Here is a 20,417-nt window from a genome sequence, read left to right as displayed (position 1 = left end):
TGGTCTGGCCCCTGCAATACTACCTGGACCTCACCCCAGGAATGTTCGTATACAGTAGCTTTTCCCCTTATGTAGCACAGTTTTTTAATCCATTCGTCTGTTGATGGAAATTGGGTTGTTTCCAACTCCTTGCAATTGTGAACTGTGCTGTGATGAACATTGGAACAAAGATGTCTAGCTGTGGTTTGTTTCTTGCCTCTACTGGGTATATGCTCAGTAGGGTGGTTTCTGGGTCGTATGGTAGATCAATTTCCATCTGTTTCAGATATCACCAAATTGATTTCTATAGTGGCTGTACATAGCTACAGGTCCACCAGCAGTGGATGAACATTCCTATCTCACCACAGCCCCTCCAACACTTGTTGCTTTCTGATTTTTTTAATTGGGCTATCTTTGAGGGTGTTAGGTGGCATCTCATTGTTGTTTTAACTTGCATTTCTCTTATGGCTAATGATCAGGAACTTTTTCTCATATGTTTATTAGCCATTCAGATTTCTGCCCTTGTGAAACTTCTGTTCAGGTCCTTTACCCACCTACTCAGTGGGAAATTCGTTTTTTTTTTCTTTTTGGAAGCTAGCAGAGTATTGTAGATTTTAGTAATAAGGCCTTTGTCTGATGTATCATTGCTAAAGATGTTTTCCCAGCCTATGGGCTCTCTTATTACCCTCTTGGTGCATCTGGTCGATGTACACAGGTGTTTTATCTCAGTATAGCCCACTGATCAATTTTTGACTCATCTGTTTTTGTATCCTTCCCTATTTCTGATAGCCTATGTATTCCCTACAGCAAAGTTCTCAAGTTGGTCCCAATTCCCTCATTGATGGCCCTGATAGTTTGGGGTTTTACCTCTTGGTCTGTGATACATCTTGAGTTTATTCTTGTGCATGGAGTGAGATAAGGGTTTTGCTTCATTTTTTCCAGGACCACTTATTGAAGAGGGCATCTGCTGCTTCCCATTCGATATTTTGGGGACCCTTATCAAGATCAGTTGTCTAAATGATGATGATTTTATTTCTGGGTTTTTCCATAGGTCTGAGTATCTGTCATTATACCAGTACCATGTGGTTTTGACCACTGTGACTGTATAATATGTGCTAAGGTCAAGTAAAGCAAATCCTCCCACTGTGTCCTTCTTCTTGAGGACTTCTCTGCTAATTCAGGGCTTCTTCCCGCTCCATAAGAAGTTGGTAATCAGTTTTTCCATTTCTTTGAAGAAAGATGTGGGTAATTGTATTGGGATTGCATTAAATTTATGTAGTGCCTTGGGCAGAACTGCTATCTTTACTATATTGAGTCTTCCAATCCACTAGCTTGGGCTATTCTTCCATTTGTGGAGGCCACTCTTGTTTTCCTGTAATCGTGTTCTGCAGTTTTCCTCACATAACTCTTTTGTTCTTTTAGGTATATCCCTAAATAGTTCAAATTGTGCTTGGCTATTGGGAAGGGCGCCATCTTTAAAAAAATAATTTTATTGGGGCTCAGGCAACTCTTATCACAATCCATACATACATCTATTGTGTCAAGCACATTTGCATATTTGTTGCCATCATCATTCTCAAAACAATTGCTTTCTGCCTGAGTCCTTGGTATCACCTCCTCATTTTTCCCCCTTCTTCCCTGCTTCCCCTCCCTAATGAACCCTGGATAATTTATAAATTATTTTTATTATGTCATGTCTTACACTGTCCGACATCTCACTTCACTCACTTTTCTGTTGTCCATCCCCACAGCAAGAAGGTTATATAGATCCTTATAATCTGTTTCTCCTTTGCACCTCACTCTCCTTCTACCCTCCCAGCATTACCACTCTCATCACTGGTCCTGAAGTGATCATCCATCCTGGAGTCCCTGTGTTTCCACTTCCTATCTGTACCAGTGTACGTCCTCTGGTCTAGCCAGATTTGTAAGGTAGAATTGGGATCATGATGGTGGGGGGGTCAGGGGAGTGGAGGAAACATTTAAGAACTAGAGGAAAGTTGTATATTTCATCATTGCTACACTGCACCCTGACTAGCTCGTGTCCTCCCCGCAAACCTTCTGTAAGGGGATGTCCAGTTTCCTATAGATGGGTCTTGGGTCCCCAATATGCACTCTCCCTCATTCACAATTATTTGATTGGTTTGTTTTTTGATGCCTGATACTTCATCCCTTCGACACCTCATGATCACACAGGCTGGTGTGTTGGCTTTGTTGCTTCTGAGTTAGATGGCTGCTTGTTTACCTTCAAGTCTTTAAGACCCCACATGCTATATCTTTTGATAGCTGGGCACCATCAGCTCTCTTCACCACATTTGCTTATGCACCCATTTGTCTTCAGTGATCTTATCGGGAAGGTAAGCACACATAATATGATTTTTTGTTCTTTGATGCCTGATAACTGATCCCTTCCACACCTCGTGATCACACAGGCTGGTCTGCTTCTTCCATGTAGGCTTTGTTGCTTCTGAGCTAGATGGCCACTTGTTTACCTTCAAGTATTTAAGACCCTAGACATTATATCTTTTGATAGCCGGGCTCCATCAGCTTTCTTCACCACATTGGTTTATGCACCTGGTTTGCCTTCTGCGATCATGTCAGGAAGGTGAACATCATGGAATGCCAGTTTAATAGAACAAAGTATTCTTGCATTGAGGGAGTACTAGAGTGGAGGCCCAATGTCTATCTGCTACCTTAATACTAAACCTATAAATGTATTCACATAGATCTATTTCCCTATCATATATAAATATATTTACATATGTACATGCCTTTACTTAGACCTCGATAAATGCCCTTTGCCTCCTAGTTCTTTCCTCTATTTCCTTTTATTTTCCTCTTGGCCCACTATCATGCTAAGCCTTCATTTGGGTTTCAGTAATTAATTCCTCTCGGTTACATTACCCATAATCACACCCTACCAGGCCTCCTACAAAAGAGTACCACCTTTTTTATCTCTTCTGTGGTCTTGTCTGCTGTGTATATCAGTCCAATAGACTTCTGTTTGTTGATCTTGTATCCTGAGCCTCTGCCATATTCGTCTATTGCTTCCAGTACTTCCCCTTATGGAGTTTTTGGGATTTTCCATATATAAAATTATATCATCAGCAAATAATGATAGTTTCACCTCTTCCTTCTCCAGGCGAATACTTTTGATGTCTTTTCTTTGCCTTATGCTGTTAGCTAAAACCTCCAGTACGATGTTAAGTACGAGTGGGGACAAAGGGCATCCTTGTCTGGTCCCCCTTTTCACTGGATTGTGTGTGTCTTTTCTCCATTGACTACCCCATTGTATGTTGGTTTGTGATATACAGCTTGTATTATCTTAAGAAATTTTCCTTCTATTCTTATCTTCTTGAGTGTCTTAAACAGGAATTGGTGTTGGATGTTGTTGAATGCTTTTTCCGCATCTATCGAAATTATCATGTGGTTTTTATAGTTTTTCGTGTCAATGTGGTGAATGATACTAATGGTCTTTCATATGGTGAACCATCCCTGCATCCCTGGTATGAATCCCACTTGGTCGTGGTGAATTATTTGTTTTATATATTTTTGTATTCTGTTGACCAATATTTTGTTAAGGATTTTTGAACAGTTGTTTATTAGGGATATTGGTCTAGTTCTCAATTCTTGTGGGATCCCTGCCCAGTTTCAGTATGAGACGTATACTAGCTTCCTAGAAGTCCGGGAGTTTGCCATCTTTTACTATGTTCTGAAAGAGTTTGTGTAGGATTGGTGTCTGTTCTTCCCTGGATGGTTGGTAGAATTCTCCTACGAAGCCATCTAGAATAGGAGAGTTTTTTTTGTGGGTAATCGCTTGATAACCTTGTCTATTTCTCCTATTGCTATGGGTATGTTGAGTTTCTTGACATCCATTGGGGATAGTCTAGGGAGGGATTGTTTTTCCAAGAATTTTTCTATGTCTTCCAAGTTGTTGAATTCATTGGAGTACAGTCCTTCATAATACTGTGTAATTATCCTGTTGATTTCATTAGGGTCTGTTGCAATGTCCCCTCTTTCATCCCTCATCCTTGCTACTGAAATTTGTTCCTTCCTTTCTTTGGTTAGGTTTGCTAGTGGTCTGTCATTTTTGTTTTTCCTTTCAAATAACCAACTTTTAGCAGCATTGATTTTTTTCCAGTTGTCTTATTTTCCCTTTCTGAACCTCAGCTCTGATTTTTATTATTCCTTTTATTTTGCTATTAGGATTGTCCTGTTGACTCTGCTCTAGTTGCTGTAAATTTTGTGCCAGCCTATCAATCATAATTCTCTCTCCCTTTTTCATATTTGCATATATTACTATGAAACTCCCTCTGATAACTGCCTTTTCTGTGTCTCATAAGTTTTGGTATGTCCTGTTCTCATTATCATTGGTTTCTAGAAATTTCCCAATTTCATATCTGGTCTGGGCCAGTATACATTCCTTTTGCAATAGAGAATTGTTCATCCTCCAATTGTTTGCTCTTGTTTTATTCATCTTTCTTTTGTTGATTTCCAGCCTTATGGCACAGTGGTCAGAGAGAGAGGTCTGTGTGAGATCAATGTGCTTAAATTTATGCTCCAGCATGAGGTCTGTCTTTGAACATGTGCCATGTGGGCTTGAAAAGAATGTGATTTTTATTGGTATTTTGATTAAAAGCTCTGTAAATATCAGGTCAAATTGTCTAATTGTAGAGGTTAGATCTCTAGCCTCCTTGTTGAGTTTCTTTCCCTGTGATGTATATTTCTCAGAGTGTGGTGTATTGATGTCACCTACTATAATTGTTGAGGCTGTGATTTCTTTTTCATCTGTTGGAGTGTTTGGTTGACATATTCAGTGGGTCTCTCGGGGAATATATGTGTTAAATGTTTAGTGGTTCTTTGTCTACCATTCCCTTGAGCATTATATAGTGTCCCTCATCTCTTTTTATGGTTTGTGCTTTAAGGTCAATTTTATCCGAGATTAGGGTTGCAACCACTGATATTTTTGAATTGCTGTTTGTTTGGTATGCTTTTCTCCAGCCTTTGATTCTCACCCTATTTTTATTTGTAGTCTTGACATGTTTCTCCTGTAGGCAGCAGATTGATGAGTCGTGTTTTGTAAGCCAGTCTGCTAGCCTCAGTCTTTCAATGCCTGAGTTCAGTCCATTGTTATTCTGGGTTATTTATCTCCATCTGTGGACTCTGTAATGTCATCTTATACCTTTGCATTGGGTTTTTCCTTCCTCCCTTTCTTATTAGTGTGTTGTGCATGTTTGTATGTGTGTGTGGTTCATTGTTGACTTCTTTCCACCCTTAAGCCAATGCTATCTTGGGGCCTATTTTCTCTTTGTTGGCTTCTGGGTGGGGTTGTTCTATGTGGCAGTCTCTTATTTATGCTTGGTGAGTACTGTTCTTCTGCCCATAGTGGATTGGCAAGGATCTTTTGTAGGGCTGGGTTGCTTCTAACATATTCTTTGAGTTTTTCCTGTGGGAAGACTTCTCTCTCTCTCTCGACAGATAATTTGGTTGGGTAGAATATTCTTGGGTTTATATTATTTTCCTTCAATTTTTGGAATATGTTACTCTACTCTTCTCCGTGGTGTCTGCTGATAGGTCTGAGCATATTCTTATTTGGGAAACTTTAGATGTGAATGCTTGTTTTACCCTAGATGTTCTCATGATTTTCTCCTTTTTTTTCAAAGTTGGATAGCTTAATATTATGTGCCTTGGTGGCTTCTTAGGATTCTGTCTAACTTGTGTTCTGTCAGCCTCTTGAATGGTTACCTGGTTTTCAGTCATTAAGCTGAGGAATTTTCCTCCAAGAATCTTCTCAGTATTGTTGCAGATCACTTCTTTGTTGTTCCTTCCTCTGGTAATCCAATTATTCTGATGTTCCTCTTCATAGCATCAGACATAGCCCTTAGGTTTTCTTCAGCTTCTCTGATGAGCTTACTAGATTTTTGTTCACGTCTGTTAAAGTCTGCTTGGATGTCTTCTAGGTCACTGGTGCAGTTCTCTGCCTCCTCCAGTTGATTGGCAAAGTCCGTGAGTCTGCTATGGTTTTTGTTATCTCATCTCTAAGCTCTTGTATTTTCCTTTGATGTATAGACTTTATCTCTTCTATAATTTCATCCTTTTTCTGTATTTTTTCCTTCATATCCAGTATGACTCCAAGCAGCTTTCTGAACATTTCTTCCTGTGGCAGATCAATGTCTGCTTCTTCTATGCACGTCAAGACATCTTCTGCCATTTCTCTTTTTTTCTCCTGTTTTTCATTGAGGTAGTTGGGCTTGATTGCTGTTTGTGTTGTATTGTTTTTGAGGAGCCAAGTGCCATTTTCCAGGGAGTCAAAGAGCACTGGCTCTCTTTGGGAGAATCGTAGGAAGGCTTCTTCAAACTGCAGCTAATTTCACTATGGAATTGCCTACCATTTTATCTTCCTGTGGCTTCACTCTTTCCCTAGTCAACCAGTATTCTGTTATTTGGAGGGAAAGTTGGATGGTCCTCTCAGGGGACGCTGGTTGGGTTTTTGTGGACCCATGAGGATGGTGCTGTACTGGGTGATCTCACAAGAAGTCGTGATGGTGTGGCCCATGGCAGCTTGGGGTGCTGCAGAGAGCGTGCAGGGATGCCTGCTGCAACGGGAGTGCTATTAAAGAGTGAAGAACTCTATGTAATACGACTGTACTGTGGAAATATAATGTTTTTTCTACATTGTATTGTAAAATAGGCCTACCTGTGTGATAGAAAGCAATAGGATCATCATGATTCACACTTGGATTATGGTACTAGAGAAGAATATGGACAGTACCATGGTTGCCAAAAGGCCAAACAAGTCTATCTTGGAAGAAGTACAGCCAGTGTGCTCCTTAAAGGCAAGAATGGTGAAACTGCCTTACCTACTTTGGACGTCGTCAGGGAAGGCCAGTCCCTGGAGTAGGACATTGTATTACACAGGGTTCTCTAGAGAAGCAAAAGCAAGACACTTTTGATTCTGTATATGGTGGGATTTTTTTTATTCAGTGAAAAGGAATCATAATAGCAAAGCAGCCCACAAAGTAGTACAGAGGGCTTAGTCTGAGTCCTTTTCGTGGGTCAGTTAATACACTGAATGAAGGTCTTTCCAACTCACTCGGCCACCAGGCTCTAAGGGCAAAAAAGTAGAAAGTAGGTAGGGGGGGGGGTGGGGAAGTGTAGCAGAGGCCTGAACCGAAGTGCAGTGAAGCAAGTCAGTATGGAACCTCGCAGTGTAGCAATGCAGTGTGGTTGTTTGATTGACAGTGTGTCATCTGGAGACATGGCAAAATGAGTGGAGTGGGCCCCCAGACAGCAGGCACAGCAAGGTCGGGTGGTGCCACAGTGCTGCAGAACAGCCTGGCACTCTGAGGCAGTCCACGGTAGGCTTGTCAAGGTGGCGCGGAGTGCTGTGTGGCCCACTGTAGCAAGACACACATGATGAGGTAGGGTAGGAGACTAAGCAGCTCACCAGTCTGACCACCAGGGTGGGAGAGCGAGAGAGAGGCCAGCCTCCACAAAGGCATGTATCTCAGCCACACCTCCAATGGGCATCATCAGGTTGTAACTTGATCAACAGGCTAAACTCCACCTATATCTTCTTATAGGTGCCATGTTAGCACCAAAAAACCTACCAATCACAGACAGCATATTAAGTACAGTGGAAAGGCAGCAAAAGAGAGGAAGGCCTTTGACAAGATGGACTGACACAGTGGCTGTAGCAATGGGCTCGAGCACAGGAGGATTTCGAGAGTGGCTCAGGACGGGGTCGAGTTTTATTGTGTTGTGCAGAAGGTTGGCAGCAACTCAATGGCACCTCACAACAAAGTTCATTTCTGTACAGTAAAGTAGAAAAGATCGTGGATTCTATAACCACTGTGGGACACCTACTTTTACTGGGACCTGGAAGCCTCTAAAAGATGCCAAGAAAGTAAAATGACACTCACGAGACACAGCATCTTCAAATTAAGTAAAATTTCAGCTGTCTTACTCCCGTTCTTCCTATTTCCATTCCAACTGCTCCTTCAGCAATGGACTCTTCTTTATATCCATCTCCATATTTTTATCCCCAAATAAAACCTGCTTTGAACTCCCCTTCAATCCTAATAAACCTGCCAAGGGAAAAGTTTGGAAAAATCCATCACAGTTACCTTCCCAGAGATGACTTAAAAGTCACCTCAAAGATAAAGTATTTCAAAGATTTAAATAAACCTTCACATATCATATTTACTTCTTGGTCTAAAGTGGAACTCACATGATTATACAAGACTTCCCTAATCTCCAAGAGCTCTCCTAGAAGTTTAACTGGGAATTTAGGATTTTAATGGAAATTCATTAATCTGGAATAGCAGATTTATGTAATTTAGTAAAAATGGTAGTAGGACCAAGGGATGCCCAAGGAAGAGGCCAATGGGAAAACCCAGAAAGTTCTCTAGCTTATAAGAACCAATGTTACAGGTACATAACTTTTGCAACAAAATAAAGCCATTGTTAACACATTGCTAAACACTGCTGGCTGGTATGTATGCACTTACATTAGTTTGTGCTAGTTTTCAGCCTGGAAGCAAGATGAGCCTTTATTTAGCTGGCCACCAGGTATAGTTTTGTCTTAAAATAGCTTGTCAACAAAGTATTAAATTATTTATAGATACCAACCCCCACATTTTCTCCCAGAAAATTGACTGGGTTAATGTTCAAAGTTGTAAACAAGAAAAGGAGAGAATGTTTACAACTATTTAAATAATTTAACCAAAGCTTTAATTGAACATTCAGGCTTAAAGTTAGAGGAACTGGGAATTGGAATGTTTCAACTCCATATTCCAAAATGGGCGCCATCCTAATTTAGCTGAACTAATCAAATGTCAAAGAATAGACTGTAAAAATAAAATAAAATATAGCCCCCAATCCAGAACTGACCACCGGAGCCTATAAGCCAGTGGTTCTCAATCTTCCTAATCCTGTGCCCTTTTAATACAGTTCCTCATGTGGTGGTGACCCCCAATTATTTTCATTGCTACTTCACAACTGTAATTTTGCTACTGCTATGAATCGGGTGACCCCTGTGAAGAGGTTGTTTTATCCCCAAAGGGATCGTGACCCACAGGTTGAGAACCGCTGCTATAAGCTAAACAACAAACAAACAAACATTGCCACCAAGTCGATTCTGATTCGCAGGACAGAGTAGAATTGCTCCATAAGGTATCCAAGACAGTAAGTCTTTATGGGAGCAGCAGCCTGATCACTCTTCCATGGTCTGACTGGTGGATTTGAACCACTGATTTTTCAGTCAGCAGCCTAAAACTTCACCCCCTTGCCACCAGGACTCCTTCACCATCCATAGCCTATAAGCTAGTCTAAACATTGGAACAGAAACTAAAGCATTTGGAAAAAATGACCAAAGTGAAGCAGAACAAGTCAATTGTCTTGTAAAGTAGCCTTTACAAATTCAGCCAAGAGGAAAGTTCCAAGCCTAGAGAAGAAGTCTAAGAAACAATGGATTTGGGACTGCTATTCCGTGAGAAATCTGGATGAGATGAAACAAAATGTATGAATTGTTTAGTGTAAAATTGATGATCTGTGAACACTAAACCCAATTTACAATAAATGATAAAAGGACTGTATCAAATTGAAAATTAAATAGTTTACCATTGGGCAGAGCCCAATCCGAACAGGGCTTTTCCAATGGTGTCATTAAATTCTGAAGAGGAAACAATTACCCAATATTATGGGAACCTAGAAAAAATTCTATCAACAATGGGTACCTTACTATCTGCCATCAATTCCACAATCAAGCCCTTGTCCTGGAGTATGAAAACCTCAAAAATAAACGTGAGCCCACTTTCAGGTCTTTATATATTTGGATCCTATTTAAGATATGACTGACATATGCCTTTTCACTGCCCCTTTATTTTACCAAGCATTGAGGTCCTTCTCTGGGGACTGTTTTTTTCTGACATGCCCAAAGTATGTAAGACAGTTTCACCATCCTTGCCTATAAGGGGCACTCTGGCCATACTTCTTCCAAGACAGATGTGTATGTCCTTTGGGCAGTCCATAGTACTTTTAATATTCTTCACAAGCACCGCCATTCAAATGCATCGAGCCTTCTTCAGTCTTCCTTACACAATGTCCAACTTCCACACACATATGAGGCCACTGGAAGTGCTTGACAACTTCAGTCTTTTCTCCAATTATGATGATGTTGTCTATTAGTCCAATTATGAAGCTTTTTGTTTCCTTCAAATTAAGGTGTAGTTCACACTGAAGGATGTAGTCTTTTATCTTCATTAGTAAGTGCCTCAAGTAATTAGTCTTGCAAAATGTTATCTCCAGCTTTGTTTCTGTCACCAAGGCCATATTTTCCAACTACTCTTCCTAACTCTTAGTGTCCAACTTCCATATTCCAGTTGCCAGTGATAATTAATATATCTTGATTGTGTGATTGATCAACCTCAACTGGAGAAGTAAGAATTCTTGAATTTTTCACCACTAGCTATAGCAGTTGGTACATACATTTTGAATATGAATTATATTAATGGGACTTCCTTGCAGGTGTTTAGATATTATCCTATCACAGACAGAATTGTACTTCAAGAAATATCTTGAAATGTTCTTTTTGACAAGCAATGCAACTCCATTCCTCTTGAATTTGTCATTCCTGGCCATATGATTGTCCAACTCAAAATAAAACAACACACACACACACACTCACACACACACACATATGGGCTTCAAAGAGTTCCTAGACAATGGTATTAAAAGATAAGGGAGTTTTTCTATCACTGTTGTTAAGTCCTCTTGTTTTATAAGTTTTGCTGGATTTGCTCTTCTAGAACACCCATCCTAAAACAGGCCCTAAAGAAAAAGCACCAGGAAGCTGCCTCCCTGTAGCACAGGGTGGGGAAGGAAAGGGAACAGAGCCCACTCACCCTCTGGACGGTGTGTACACAGGGTTCATCTGGGTTCTCTTGGCAGTCACCTGAGCCCTGGACCATGGACAGGATGCTGTCTTCCTTCAGTTCCTTCCCACACTCAACTTCCTCGTCTGGAACAGGCTTGGTGCTGTGGATCCTGGGGTCTGCAGTGGACAAGGGAAGGTCACATCTCGGGGAGCAGGTGCAGAACATGAAAGGGACTCTGCATTATTCACCTGATGCCCACTGAGTTCATGGAAGATGAACACCACGCTCCTCCCTCTCTGCCCCATCTGCCATCCTGCAGGGCCCACAGACCAGCGGTCAAAGGCCCTCCTGTAGCAACATGAGGGTTGAACTGAGAGACCTCCCAGCCAGGAGTCCAGCTCCTCCCTCCCTCACTCGGGGGAGGAGAACCGAGGCTCCAAAAGTGAACTCCTCACTCCACACCCCTACCAGCAAGGCTGTCTCCCCTCAGTGTCTGCACCCCATTCCCAGCGTCCCCGGCACTGGCTCAGGGCCGCGAGAGTCACCACACTCATCCACTCCCAGGCTAGTCACCAATCCACTGCTGCCCATAGCAGCTGTCTACATGGCCACTTGACCCAGCAGCCCCTCTGGACTTTAACTCGTGGTCAACTCATGGTCATGGATAGGCAGCAACCCCCCAAGGACAGTGGGGAACTGCCCCAGTGGGTCTCCCAGGCTGTCATCTTTATGAAAACAGACTGTCACACCTTTCCACTGAGGAAAGCCCTCCAGGGCCCTGCTTTCATCGGGATCTGCATTAGAAACCCTCTCTCCCAAGCCTGTTCCTGGGGCTGGCATGAACTGCTGTCCTTTTTGGCCTGGTCCTCAGGACCTTCTTCCAAGGGTGAGGGGTCCCCAGGGTGCACCCCATGCCCAGGCACTTACAGCTCCCCCCAATCTGGTCAGTTACAGCTGCCTTCTCCCTTTGGGCCCCCTGTGCAAGGATATACAAGGTGCTCAGGAAACAGGTGCCGAATGAATCTCATAAACAGGATTAAGACTTCCACCTACCCACCCACCTCCCAAGCCCCACGCCCAAACCGCACAAGAATGTGGGGCACAGCAGCCAGCTGGAGGGTGGGACTTGATCAGTTTAATCTATTTAGAACCCCGTATCTCCCAATCACACCCTTCACCAAGGGTGGATGGGCTTCAGGATTTTGGAGGTATCTGCCCCCTCCACCACTTAGGGTACCCACAGACCTGATATTTGAGGCTGGGGCCCCACTGTGCCTCCACTGGCAGGTGAAGGACAGTTCCGGTGGGTGCCGAGATGTAGTGAGAGCCCTGAGCATGCCACACCTGAGGCCAATGAAGTGTGGTCGGGCATTCCTTCTGCTGAGCACTGTTGGTGTGCTGTGAGCCTTACCCAAGTGTGGCAGATAGGATGCAGCTTGAGGTGGGGCACCGATGACCAGTGTCTGTCCCTCATCCTGCTCCCTTCACCAGCTGTGAATGATCATGGTATGATTTGGAGCACACGGTCCTCTCAGAGAGTGCAGTGGATTGCCTCCACCCCCCTGACCAGCGCAGGGAGGGGCCATCTCCCAAGGTGATGTCCTTGATGGCGTGTCCTGATGGAGATCACCCAATCTTGCTGCCTCAGAGAATCCTCTAGGCCAATCTTGTAACCCCCTTGGCCTTCCATAATGCAACTGCCTCAATGCTGGCCCTAAGCCCACCCAGACTCCCACCAGATTAGATTGCTTGGCCAATTTTCTCTGACCTCCCATGTCTCACAGTAAACCCCTGGACACCATTATGGCCTTGTGCTGATCGTCTCTCTCACCAGGGTGACAAGTCTCTGTAGTTATCCTGTCCATGTCCCACTTAAAACTTGATAGATGTTCTCTTAAAAAAAAACAACAACCCCAAATGAGGGGGACAAACAATAGAGACGTGGGTAAAAGGAGACAGCAGTCAGTGTAAGATATAAAAAGAATAATAATTTATCAAGGGGTCAAAAGGGTGGGAGTGGAGAAAGGAGGGAAAAAGAACTGATCCCAAGGGCTCACATAATAAGTAAATGTTTAGAAAAAGATGATAGCAACATATGTACAAATATGCCTGTTACAATTGATATATGGCTTGTTATAAGAGCTGTAAAAGCTCCCAATAAAATGACTTAAAAAATAATCAAGAAAAAAATCGTAACTTCAAAATAACGTAGAAAACAAAAACTACAACACATGGGGGTGCCGGTGCGCACCGAGCGGGGCTCCGCGGCGCTGCGTCGGCTCGAGCCCCAGACTCTGGGCAGAGGTCCGCGCTCCACCGGGGCAGCCTGGAGCCCGTTGAGCGCCCGCGCCCGGGCTCGGGGCTGAACTGGGGGGGATGCCCCAGCCCCCTGAAACCCGCGGGAGAACCCAGGAGCGCCTCCGCCCAGCCCCGGCTGGCTCCCTGAGTGCCGCTGCCGCCGCCGCCGCTGCTTCCGCGGGCAGCCCCTGGCGCTTGGGGCCAAAGTCGGTTTCTGAGAAAGTCAGGTGGGACCCTACCCGGACTCTGGGACTCCAGGAGGGACCTGACACCTGAGCCATCCTTCTCTCTAGCCTGCCTGCCCCCCAGGACTGGGAAGCTGCTGGAGGCCCTCGGGGGGGGGGGCAGGACTGTTGTTGTGCCCACCCCCCCCTCACGCCCGGACAGGATGGGCCCCAGTTAGTAAGCCTAGTCTCAGCCAGCATCCTCTCCAGGTCCAGAGAGACCCCTGAAGGCTTTGAAGTCTTGACCACTGCCTGGCCACCATGGAGACAAAGCTACCGCCTGCGAGCACCCCCACCAGCCCCTCTTCCCCGGGGCTGTCGCCCGTGCCCCCTCCCGACAAGGTGGACGGCTTCTCTCGCCGCTCCCTGCGCAGGGCCAGGCCCAGGCGCTCACACAGCTCCTCCCAATTTCGATATCAGAGCAGCCAGCAAGAGCTCACACCGCTGCCCCTGCTCAAAGATGTCCCCGCTCAAAGCTGGCCCAGTGCGGGGTGGTCTTTGACTTCTTGGACTGCGTGGCGGACCTGAAGGGGAAGGAGGTGAAGCGGGCGGCCCTCAACGAGCTGGTGGAGTGTGTGGGGAGCACGCGGGGCGTCCTCATCGAGCCTGTCTACCCGGACGTCATCCGCATGATCTCGGTGAACATCTTCCGGACCCTGCCGCCCAGTGAGAACCCCGAGTTTGACCCTGAAGAGGACAAGCCCAACTTGGAGCCTTCGTGGCCATACCTGCAGCTGGTCTGAGTTTTTCCTGCGTTTCCTGGAGAGCCCAGACTTCCAGCCCTCCGTGGCCAAGAGATACGTGGACCAAAAGTTTGTTCTGATGCTCCTGGAGCTGTTTGATAGCGAGGACCCCCGGGAGCGTGAGTACCTGAAGACCATCCTGCACCGGGTCTACGGCAAGTTCCTGGGGCTGCGGGCCTACAGCCGTAAACAGTGCAACCACATCTTCCTGCGGTTCATCTACGAACTGGAGCACTTCAACGGGGTCGCTGAGCTCCTGGAGATCTTGGGCAGCATCATCAATGGCTTTGCACTGCCCCTGAAGACTGAGCACAAGCAGTTCCTGGTCTGGGTCCTGATCCCACTGCACTCTGTCAAGTCCCTGTCGATCTTTCACGCCCAGCTGGCATACTGCGTGGTGCAGTTCCTGGAGAAGGATGCCACGCTCACGGAGCATGTCATCCGAGGGCTGCTCAAGTACTGGCCCAAGACCTGCACCAAGAAGGAGGTGATGTTTCTGGGGGAGATGGAGGAGGTCCTTGATGTCATTGAGCCCTCCCAGTTCATCAAGATTCAGGAGCCCCTCTTCAAGCAGGTGGCTCGCTGTGTCTCCAGCCCCCACTTCCAGGTGGCAGAGCGTGCTCTGTACTTCTGGAACAACGAGTATATCCTGAGCCTCATCGAGGACAACTGCCACACAGTTTCTGCCCGCTGTGTTCGGGACCCTCTACCAGGTCTCCAAGGAGCACTGGAATCCAACCATCGTCTCTCTGATCTACAACGTGCTCAAGACCTTCATGGAGATGGACGGGAAGCTGTTTGACGAGCTCACGGCCTCCTACAAGCTGGAGAAGCAGCAGGAGCAGCAGAAGGCCCAGGCCCGAGCTGTGGCACGGCCTGGAGGAGCTGGGACTGCGCCGGTTACAGGGCACGGAGGGGGCTAAGGAGGCCCCCCTCCAGCAGCTCACCCCCCAGGTGGCCGCCACTGGGGGTCAGAGCTAGAGTTCCCACAAGAGGAGAGCGGAGCCCAGCCCCTCCACCCCTCTTCTATCCAGAGACTCGGCTTCCCCCTGACCAGGCAGGGGACTGAGGATGCCCTGCCTGGCCCAAGAAGGCAGCTTTCCCAGAGGGCAAGGGCAGATGGTGGTCTAGGTCGGGGAAGTGCCCAGGCCCTCCTGACAGGACTTGACCAGATCAAGCTTGACCAGGAAGCCGCAGCTGGGGACCCGCCCTGCCGCACTGCTGGGCCCCGGCCAGCTGCAGGCAGGTTCCTGGCCCTGCTCCCAGCCGCCTCCCGCACCTGCCCCTCCCTCGTGCCAGCACGAGGCCCTCCAAACCCACCATGGGGTCCATGGTCTTGTTATTCTCCCCCTCCACAGACGTGGGCCTGGGCTGCCCGGTCCGCCCCTTCCTCGCCTGGGACGTCCGCACCCCCTTTTTATTTATTGGGCAGGGGGAGGGGGGAGGGCACAGAGAGCAGAGACCCCCCCCAGTGTCCTGGGGTGGGGGTCCCGGTCATCCCGGTCTAGCCCCCTCCCCTGGCCGGGGGTGGACGCAATAAAGAGAGACTCTCGGAAAAAAAAAAAGACTTAAAAAATAATCAAGAAAAAAAATCGTAACTTCAAAATAACGTAGAAAACAAAAACTACTACACACACATAAAAGGCAGACAAAAAATCATTGGAAAATGGAAATAAAAGATAAAATCTTTCACCATGTTTTTGAAAAATAAAATAAAAAGATAATGGTAAGGCAAACTTAAGACTTTGACCCAAGCCAGAATGACATAGGAACACTTGCAAATTGATCTTGGAGGACAAATAACCAGTATCGTGGGCTGCACTTCCTTCGCTGGTAGCTCAGTGGTTACACACTCAGCTGCTAACCCAAAGGTTGGTGGTTTGAACCTACCAATAGCTCCTTGGGAGCAAGCTGTGGTGGTTTACTTCCCTTAAGGTTACAATCAGGGTAGCCTGTGTGTATGTGGGAGGGGAGGGGAGGGGGGGCACTTAGGCTCTGTCCTACCCAGTCACCAGAAGGTGGAATTCTCCTGCCTGTAATAGGTTTGGGTTTGCATGTTTGTTCACTCTCTGCTCTCGAAAGGGCTGAGTGTCTTCCCATGATTCACCACCACATTCCGGCTTCATGCTTAGTCAAGTCAGGAAACTTTGCTACTTTTCTGGATAGGAAGTAGATTTCTTTTTTTAAGTTAACTTTTTTCCAGCACCACCCAGTTCAGAAGAAAGGCTTGGGGTGTGGCTGCTGGAACCCCAGCCTTGGAGCCCCTATGCACACAGGAGGTTCTACTCTGACACATGTGGGCTCCCTGGGGCCAGGTAGGGTGCAAGGCAGTAAGACCTGGGAGGCTCTGGGTGATGGCTTTTTAAAAAATTTCTGGTATTTTTCAAGTTTCCTGGAAAGTATGATTGTTTTCTAATAAGAGAAAACAGTCAAGAAGAACCACAGGCCTGGGGTGGAGTCTGGTAAAGGGCTAGGGGCCCCTTGGGGAGCTGAGGAGGGATCAGTGAAAGGGAGCTTTTCAGAGGTGACCCTGGTGGAAGTTAGTGACTGCCTGCTGGGGTCGCCATGCAGGAGAGGGGCGGGGACAGTGTGAGGGTGGGGGCACTCTGGGCAGAGTTGAGGTTCTGCAAGATGAGGTATTGGTCAGCTGGTGGGGTGCCTGTGGTCCCCTCCTCCCAGGAGGCACTTGGAGGGGTGATCAGAGGCCCAGATCTGGTGAAAGGACCCTGTGGAACCAGGACGGGCGGTGAGGACTTGGCATACCCTCAGGACCCCTAGTGGCTGTTGGCTCTGTAGGGAATCTGGCAGCATAGCATCTGAAGACCCCCAGCATTGGAGCTGGGCTTTGAGTAAGGAAGACTGAAGAAGAGCCATGCATTTGACTTGTGGTGCTGGTGAGGAATATTGAACGTACCGTGAACAAACAAATCTGTATTGGAAGAAGGACAGCTCCTTGGAGGCAGGAAGGCAAGATTAGCAAGGCTGCAACAACGGCCCAAACATAAGAAGAGCTGTGAGGGCAGCGCAGGACTGGGCAATGCTCACCTCCAACCCCACAACCACCCCCTTGGAGCAGTCTAGTGTCACCTTCCAAGCTCCACCTGTGCCCAGGATGGGGGAAGGGGTCTCTCAAGTCCCCACCCCCCAGAGTCTCCCTCCCCTCTCCCTACCTGCATCCCTGCAGTCCCTCACCCTCAAGACCCAGGTGACTTAGAGCTCTGGGCAGATGGATTTCCTGAGCACCCCCCCCCCCCTTTAAGGCTGCCCTTCCCATAACAAACTGCAGGAAGAAACACCCACCCCAGTGGTAGCCACAGCCCCACCCCCATCCAGCCAAGGCTCCACATTTTGCTTTCAGTTTCCTTTCCTGCAAAGGGACAAAAACCAGGAAACCACATGTGCTGGGGGTGGGGTGGGGGCGAGGGGACAGTCATTAACCCATTCTGGAAGGTGGGGGGTGGAGGCTCTGTTAAGTCCTGCTTGAGCCAGCAGGACGCTGAGTGCTCAGCCACCGCCAGTGACAACTGCACAGCCAGAGAGAGGGACTCTGTGTTGGGGGACCCGGAGAGCCAGGCTCAGAGCCGAGCTGACCCCCATGCCTGACCACTCCCCAAAGCACCCCTCATCTCACTGGGCAAGAATGGAGACCCACACCTCTGAGAGAAAACAGCGCCCCCCAGGGTACACTTCATCCATCTATGGCAGCAGACACCAGAGAAAGGGGGCTGTCTCCTCCACCCCTAACACCAAGTACGGCACCCAAGGGTCCCCACCTTCCTGAGAAGGAAGGACGCAGAGGTGGGAAGCAAGTCTCGGGGACCCCCACCATCACCTACACACCAGGGCCCCTGATGAATGGGTTCTGCTGGTCTTGCCCTTGCGGAGAATGTGCCTTTCCACCTCAGACGGCCAGAATTCTTCAGCAGCTGCCCAGGACCCCCAGGTGATTCTTATAGATTCTGCGTCTACAGCAGGATGGCCCGGGGTCAGGTGGAAGTTTCTGTTCTGATTCAATATATCCGGGTGGAAATGCCCGTGCTCAGCGGGGCTGAATCAGATTGAACGCAAGAAGCCCTGCTACAGTGGAGCCCCCCACACTCCCGTGACTCCTCAGACCCCACAGCGAGGGGCCTCCTTTGCTCAGCTGCACCTCAGCCAGTCCAGCCCAGCCCCGCCCCTCACTGTCCCCCACGGGCACAGGGTCGTCAAGGTCCACTCTGAGAAATGAGATGGCAATCAACAAGAAGCTGAGCCACAGCCCTGGACCTGGCCGGGCTGCTTTGTTCTGAAAAATGCCTCTCTTCCTGGTCCTCCCTGCCACAACGCGGCCGGTTTCTGAGTTCCAGGGGAAGAAGGCGGAGCCAGACTCCCTTAACCCTGTGGGTGCCCTGTGGGCTCACCTGGGGTGGGCACTGCTTGAAGACTGACGCCACACTCACTGCAGAATTTAGGCCTTGCCTCTGTTGAGACATGATGACAGGAAGTGCACTCCATGCCCCCAGGGCAGCGTCCCTTGCAGACCTCTTAGCTGGAGTCCCCAGGCACTGGGCTATATACTGATGTTCAAATCATGTGACCTGAGCTGGTTTCGGTTTCTGTGAGAGTGAAATTACTGTGGGCCACCCCCACTGTCAGGACTGGACAAACTCGAGTCTTCCAGGAAGTAGGGCCTGAATGCTCCTGCTTAGACACTAGCATGGCGAGACTTCTCACACACTTTGGACATGGGCTCAGGATGGGCTAGTCCCGAAGACCCTCTACAAGGTGGACTGACACAGTGGCAGTGTTCTCAGACGTGGGAAAGAGGGTGTGAATGGCACAGGGCTGGGCAGTGCTGCGCAGTTATACGTGGGGTGGCTGTGAGTGGGGCCGGCCTGGAGGGCACCTCCTAACAAGCAGGACTCACTGCTCCCCTGACCAACCCCTCGCTGCCTGTCCTTGCTTCTTTCCCCCACAGGTGGCTTCTGTCACTCAGCCCCTTCTGCTGCCCCCACACCAAGTTTCCAGGACCTTAAGCTGACCCCAATACAGCCCCCACTCTACCTACATGCCCCTCACCCTCACTCAGCCCTTTTGCACCTGTTTCCCCACACCCCTCTACACTGACCAGAAGACCTCATTGTACCTACCACCAATAAACACACACACACACACACACACGCTGACACACAGCCAGATGACAGCAACAAATTCATACCTATCAATAATTACCCTAAATGTAAGTGGTTCAATATGCAGAGTAGCAGCATAGCTAAATAAACAGGACCCATCACTAAGCTGTCTACACCTTAGACACAAGGACATAAATCAACTAAAAATCAAAGGATGGATAATAAACCAAGACAACGGCAATCAAAAAAGAACTGGGGTGGCAATATTAATTTAAGATGAAATATACTTCGAGGAAACTCCAGCAAAAGAGACAAAGAAGAGCACTGTATAAAGATTAAGTGGCCAAGTGAACTCGAGGATATAACCTTATACATATCTATAAACCCAATACTAGAGCTTCACAATACATTAACCAAATGTACAGCAGAAGAGAGAAAGAGATAACTGTACAATAAGAGTAGGTAACTTCGATACATCACTTTTAATAAAGAAAAGAACCACTAGAAAGAAGCCCAATAAAGACAGAGGGGCTAAACAGCACAATCAACCAACTTATACACAGAATATCCCACTCAATAACAATATACATCTTTGCAGTGCACATGAAACACTCTTTAAAATAGACCATATATTAGGCCACAAAACAAGTCTCAATAAAATTTTAAAACACTAAGATATTACAAAAATATTTCCTCATCTCAAAATATAATGAATTTCAAAATCAACCAGCAAGATCAAGGGGAAAAATAAAATACATGGAAATTGAATACTACCCCCACATAAATACTACTGAGTAATAGAGGAGATAAGAAATTCTTTGAAGCTTACAACAATGAAAAGACAACTTTTGGGACACAGTAAAGGTAGTACTTAAAGGACAATTTATAGCAATAAATACATCAATAAAGAAGGGATCAAAATCAACACTGTAACCTAACGTTTCCAACCATTAGAAAAAGAACAGTAAAATAAGCCTACAGTCCCCAGAAGTGAGATAATAAAGATTAACAAAGAAAAACATGAAATAAAAAACAGAGAAACAATAAAGAGAACCAACAATGCAAGAAACTGTTTCGCTTAAGGGATTAAAAAAACACACACCACTAGCAGATCTAACAAAGGAAAATAAGAAGATGCAAATAGCACAAGCAGGAAGTTAAATGGATGAAATTACAGCAGCTCCAACT

The 20,417-nt window shown here is 46.8% G+C and overlaps 1 protein-coding gene and 1 pseudogene across 1 annotated transcript in view; one reads left to right on the top strand and one right to left on the bottom strand.

Moving 5' to 3' along the window:
* The window catches only part of LOC142460104 (E3 ubiquitin-protein ligase RNF213-like), a 142,348-nt gene extending 123,712 nt beyond the window's left edge, over positions 1–18,636 (bottom strand). Inside the window, exons 1-2 of the mRNA XM_075562325.1 lie at positions 18,519–18,636; positions 10,881–11,029 (exon numbers count right to left, since the gene is read on the bottom strand). Of these exons, the coding sequence (XP_075418440.1) occupies positions 10,881–11,029; positions 18,519–18,612 (243 nt within the window). The 5' untranslated portion in view covers positions 18,613–18,636. The remainder of the gene's footprint in view (positions 1–10,880; positions 11,030–18,518) is intronic.
* On the top strand, positions 13,539–15,454 carry LOC142458437 (serine/threonine-protein phosphatase 2A 56 kDa regulatory subunit beta isoform pseudogene; annotated as a pseudogene).
* Positions 18,637–20,417: the final 1,781 nt, after the last annotated feature.

Source organism: Tenrec ecaudatus, chromosome 10, assembly GCF_050624435.1.
Source record: "Tenrec ecaudatus isolate mTenEca1 chromosome 10, mTenEca1.hap1, whole genome shotgun sequence".
NCBI lineage: Eukaryota > Metazoa > Chordata > Mammalia > Afrosoricida > Tenrecidae > Tenrec > Tenrec ecaudatus.
This window is presented reverse-complemented; position numbering and strand designations above follow the sequence as displayed.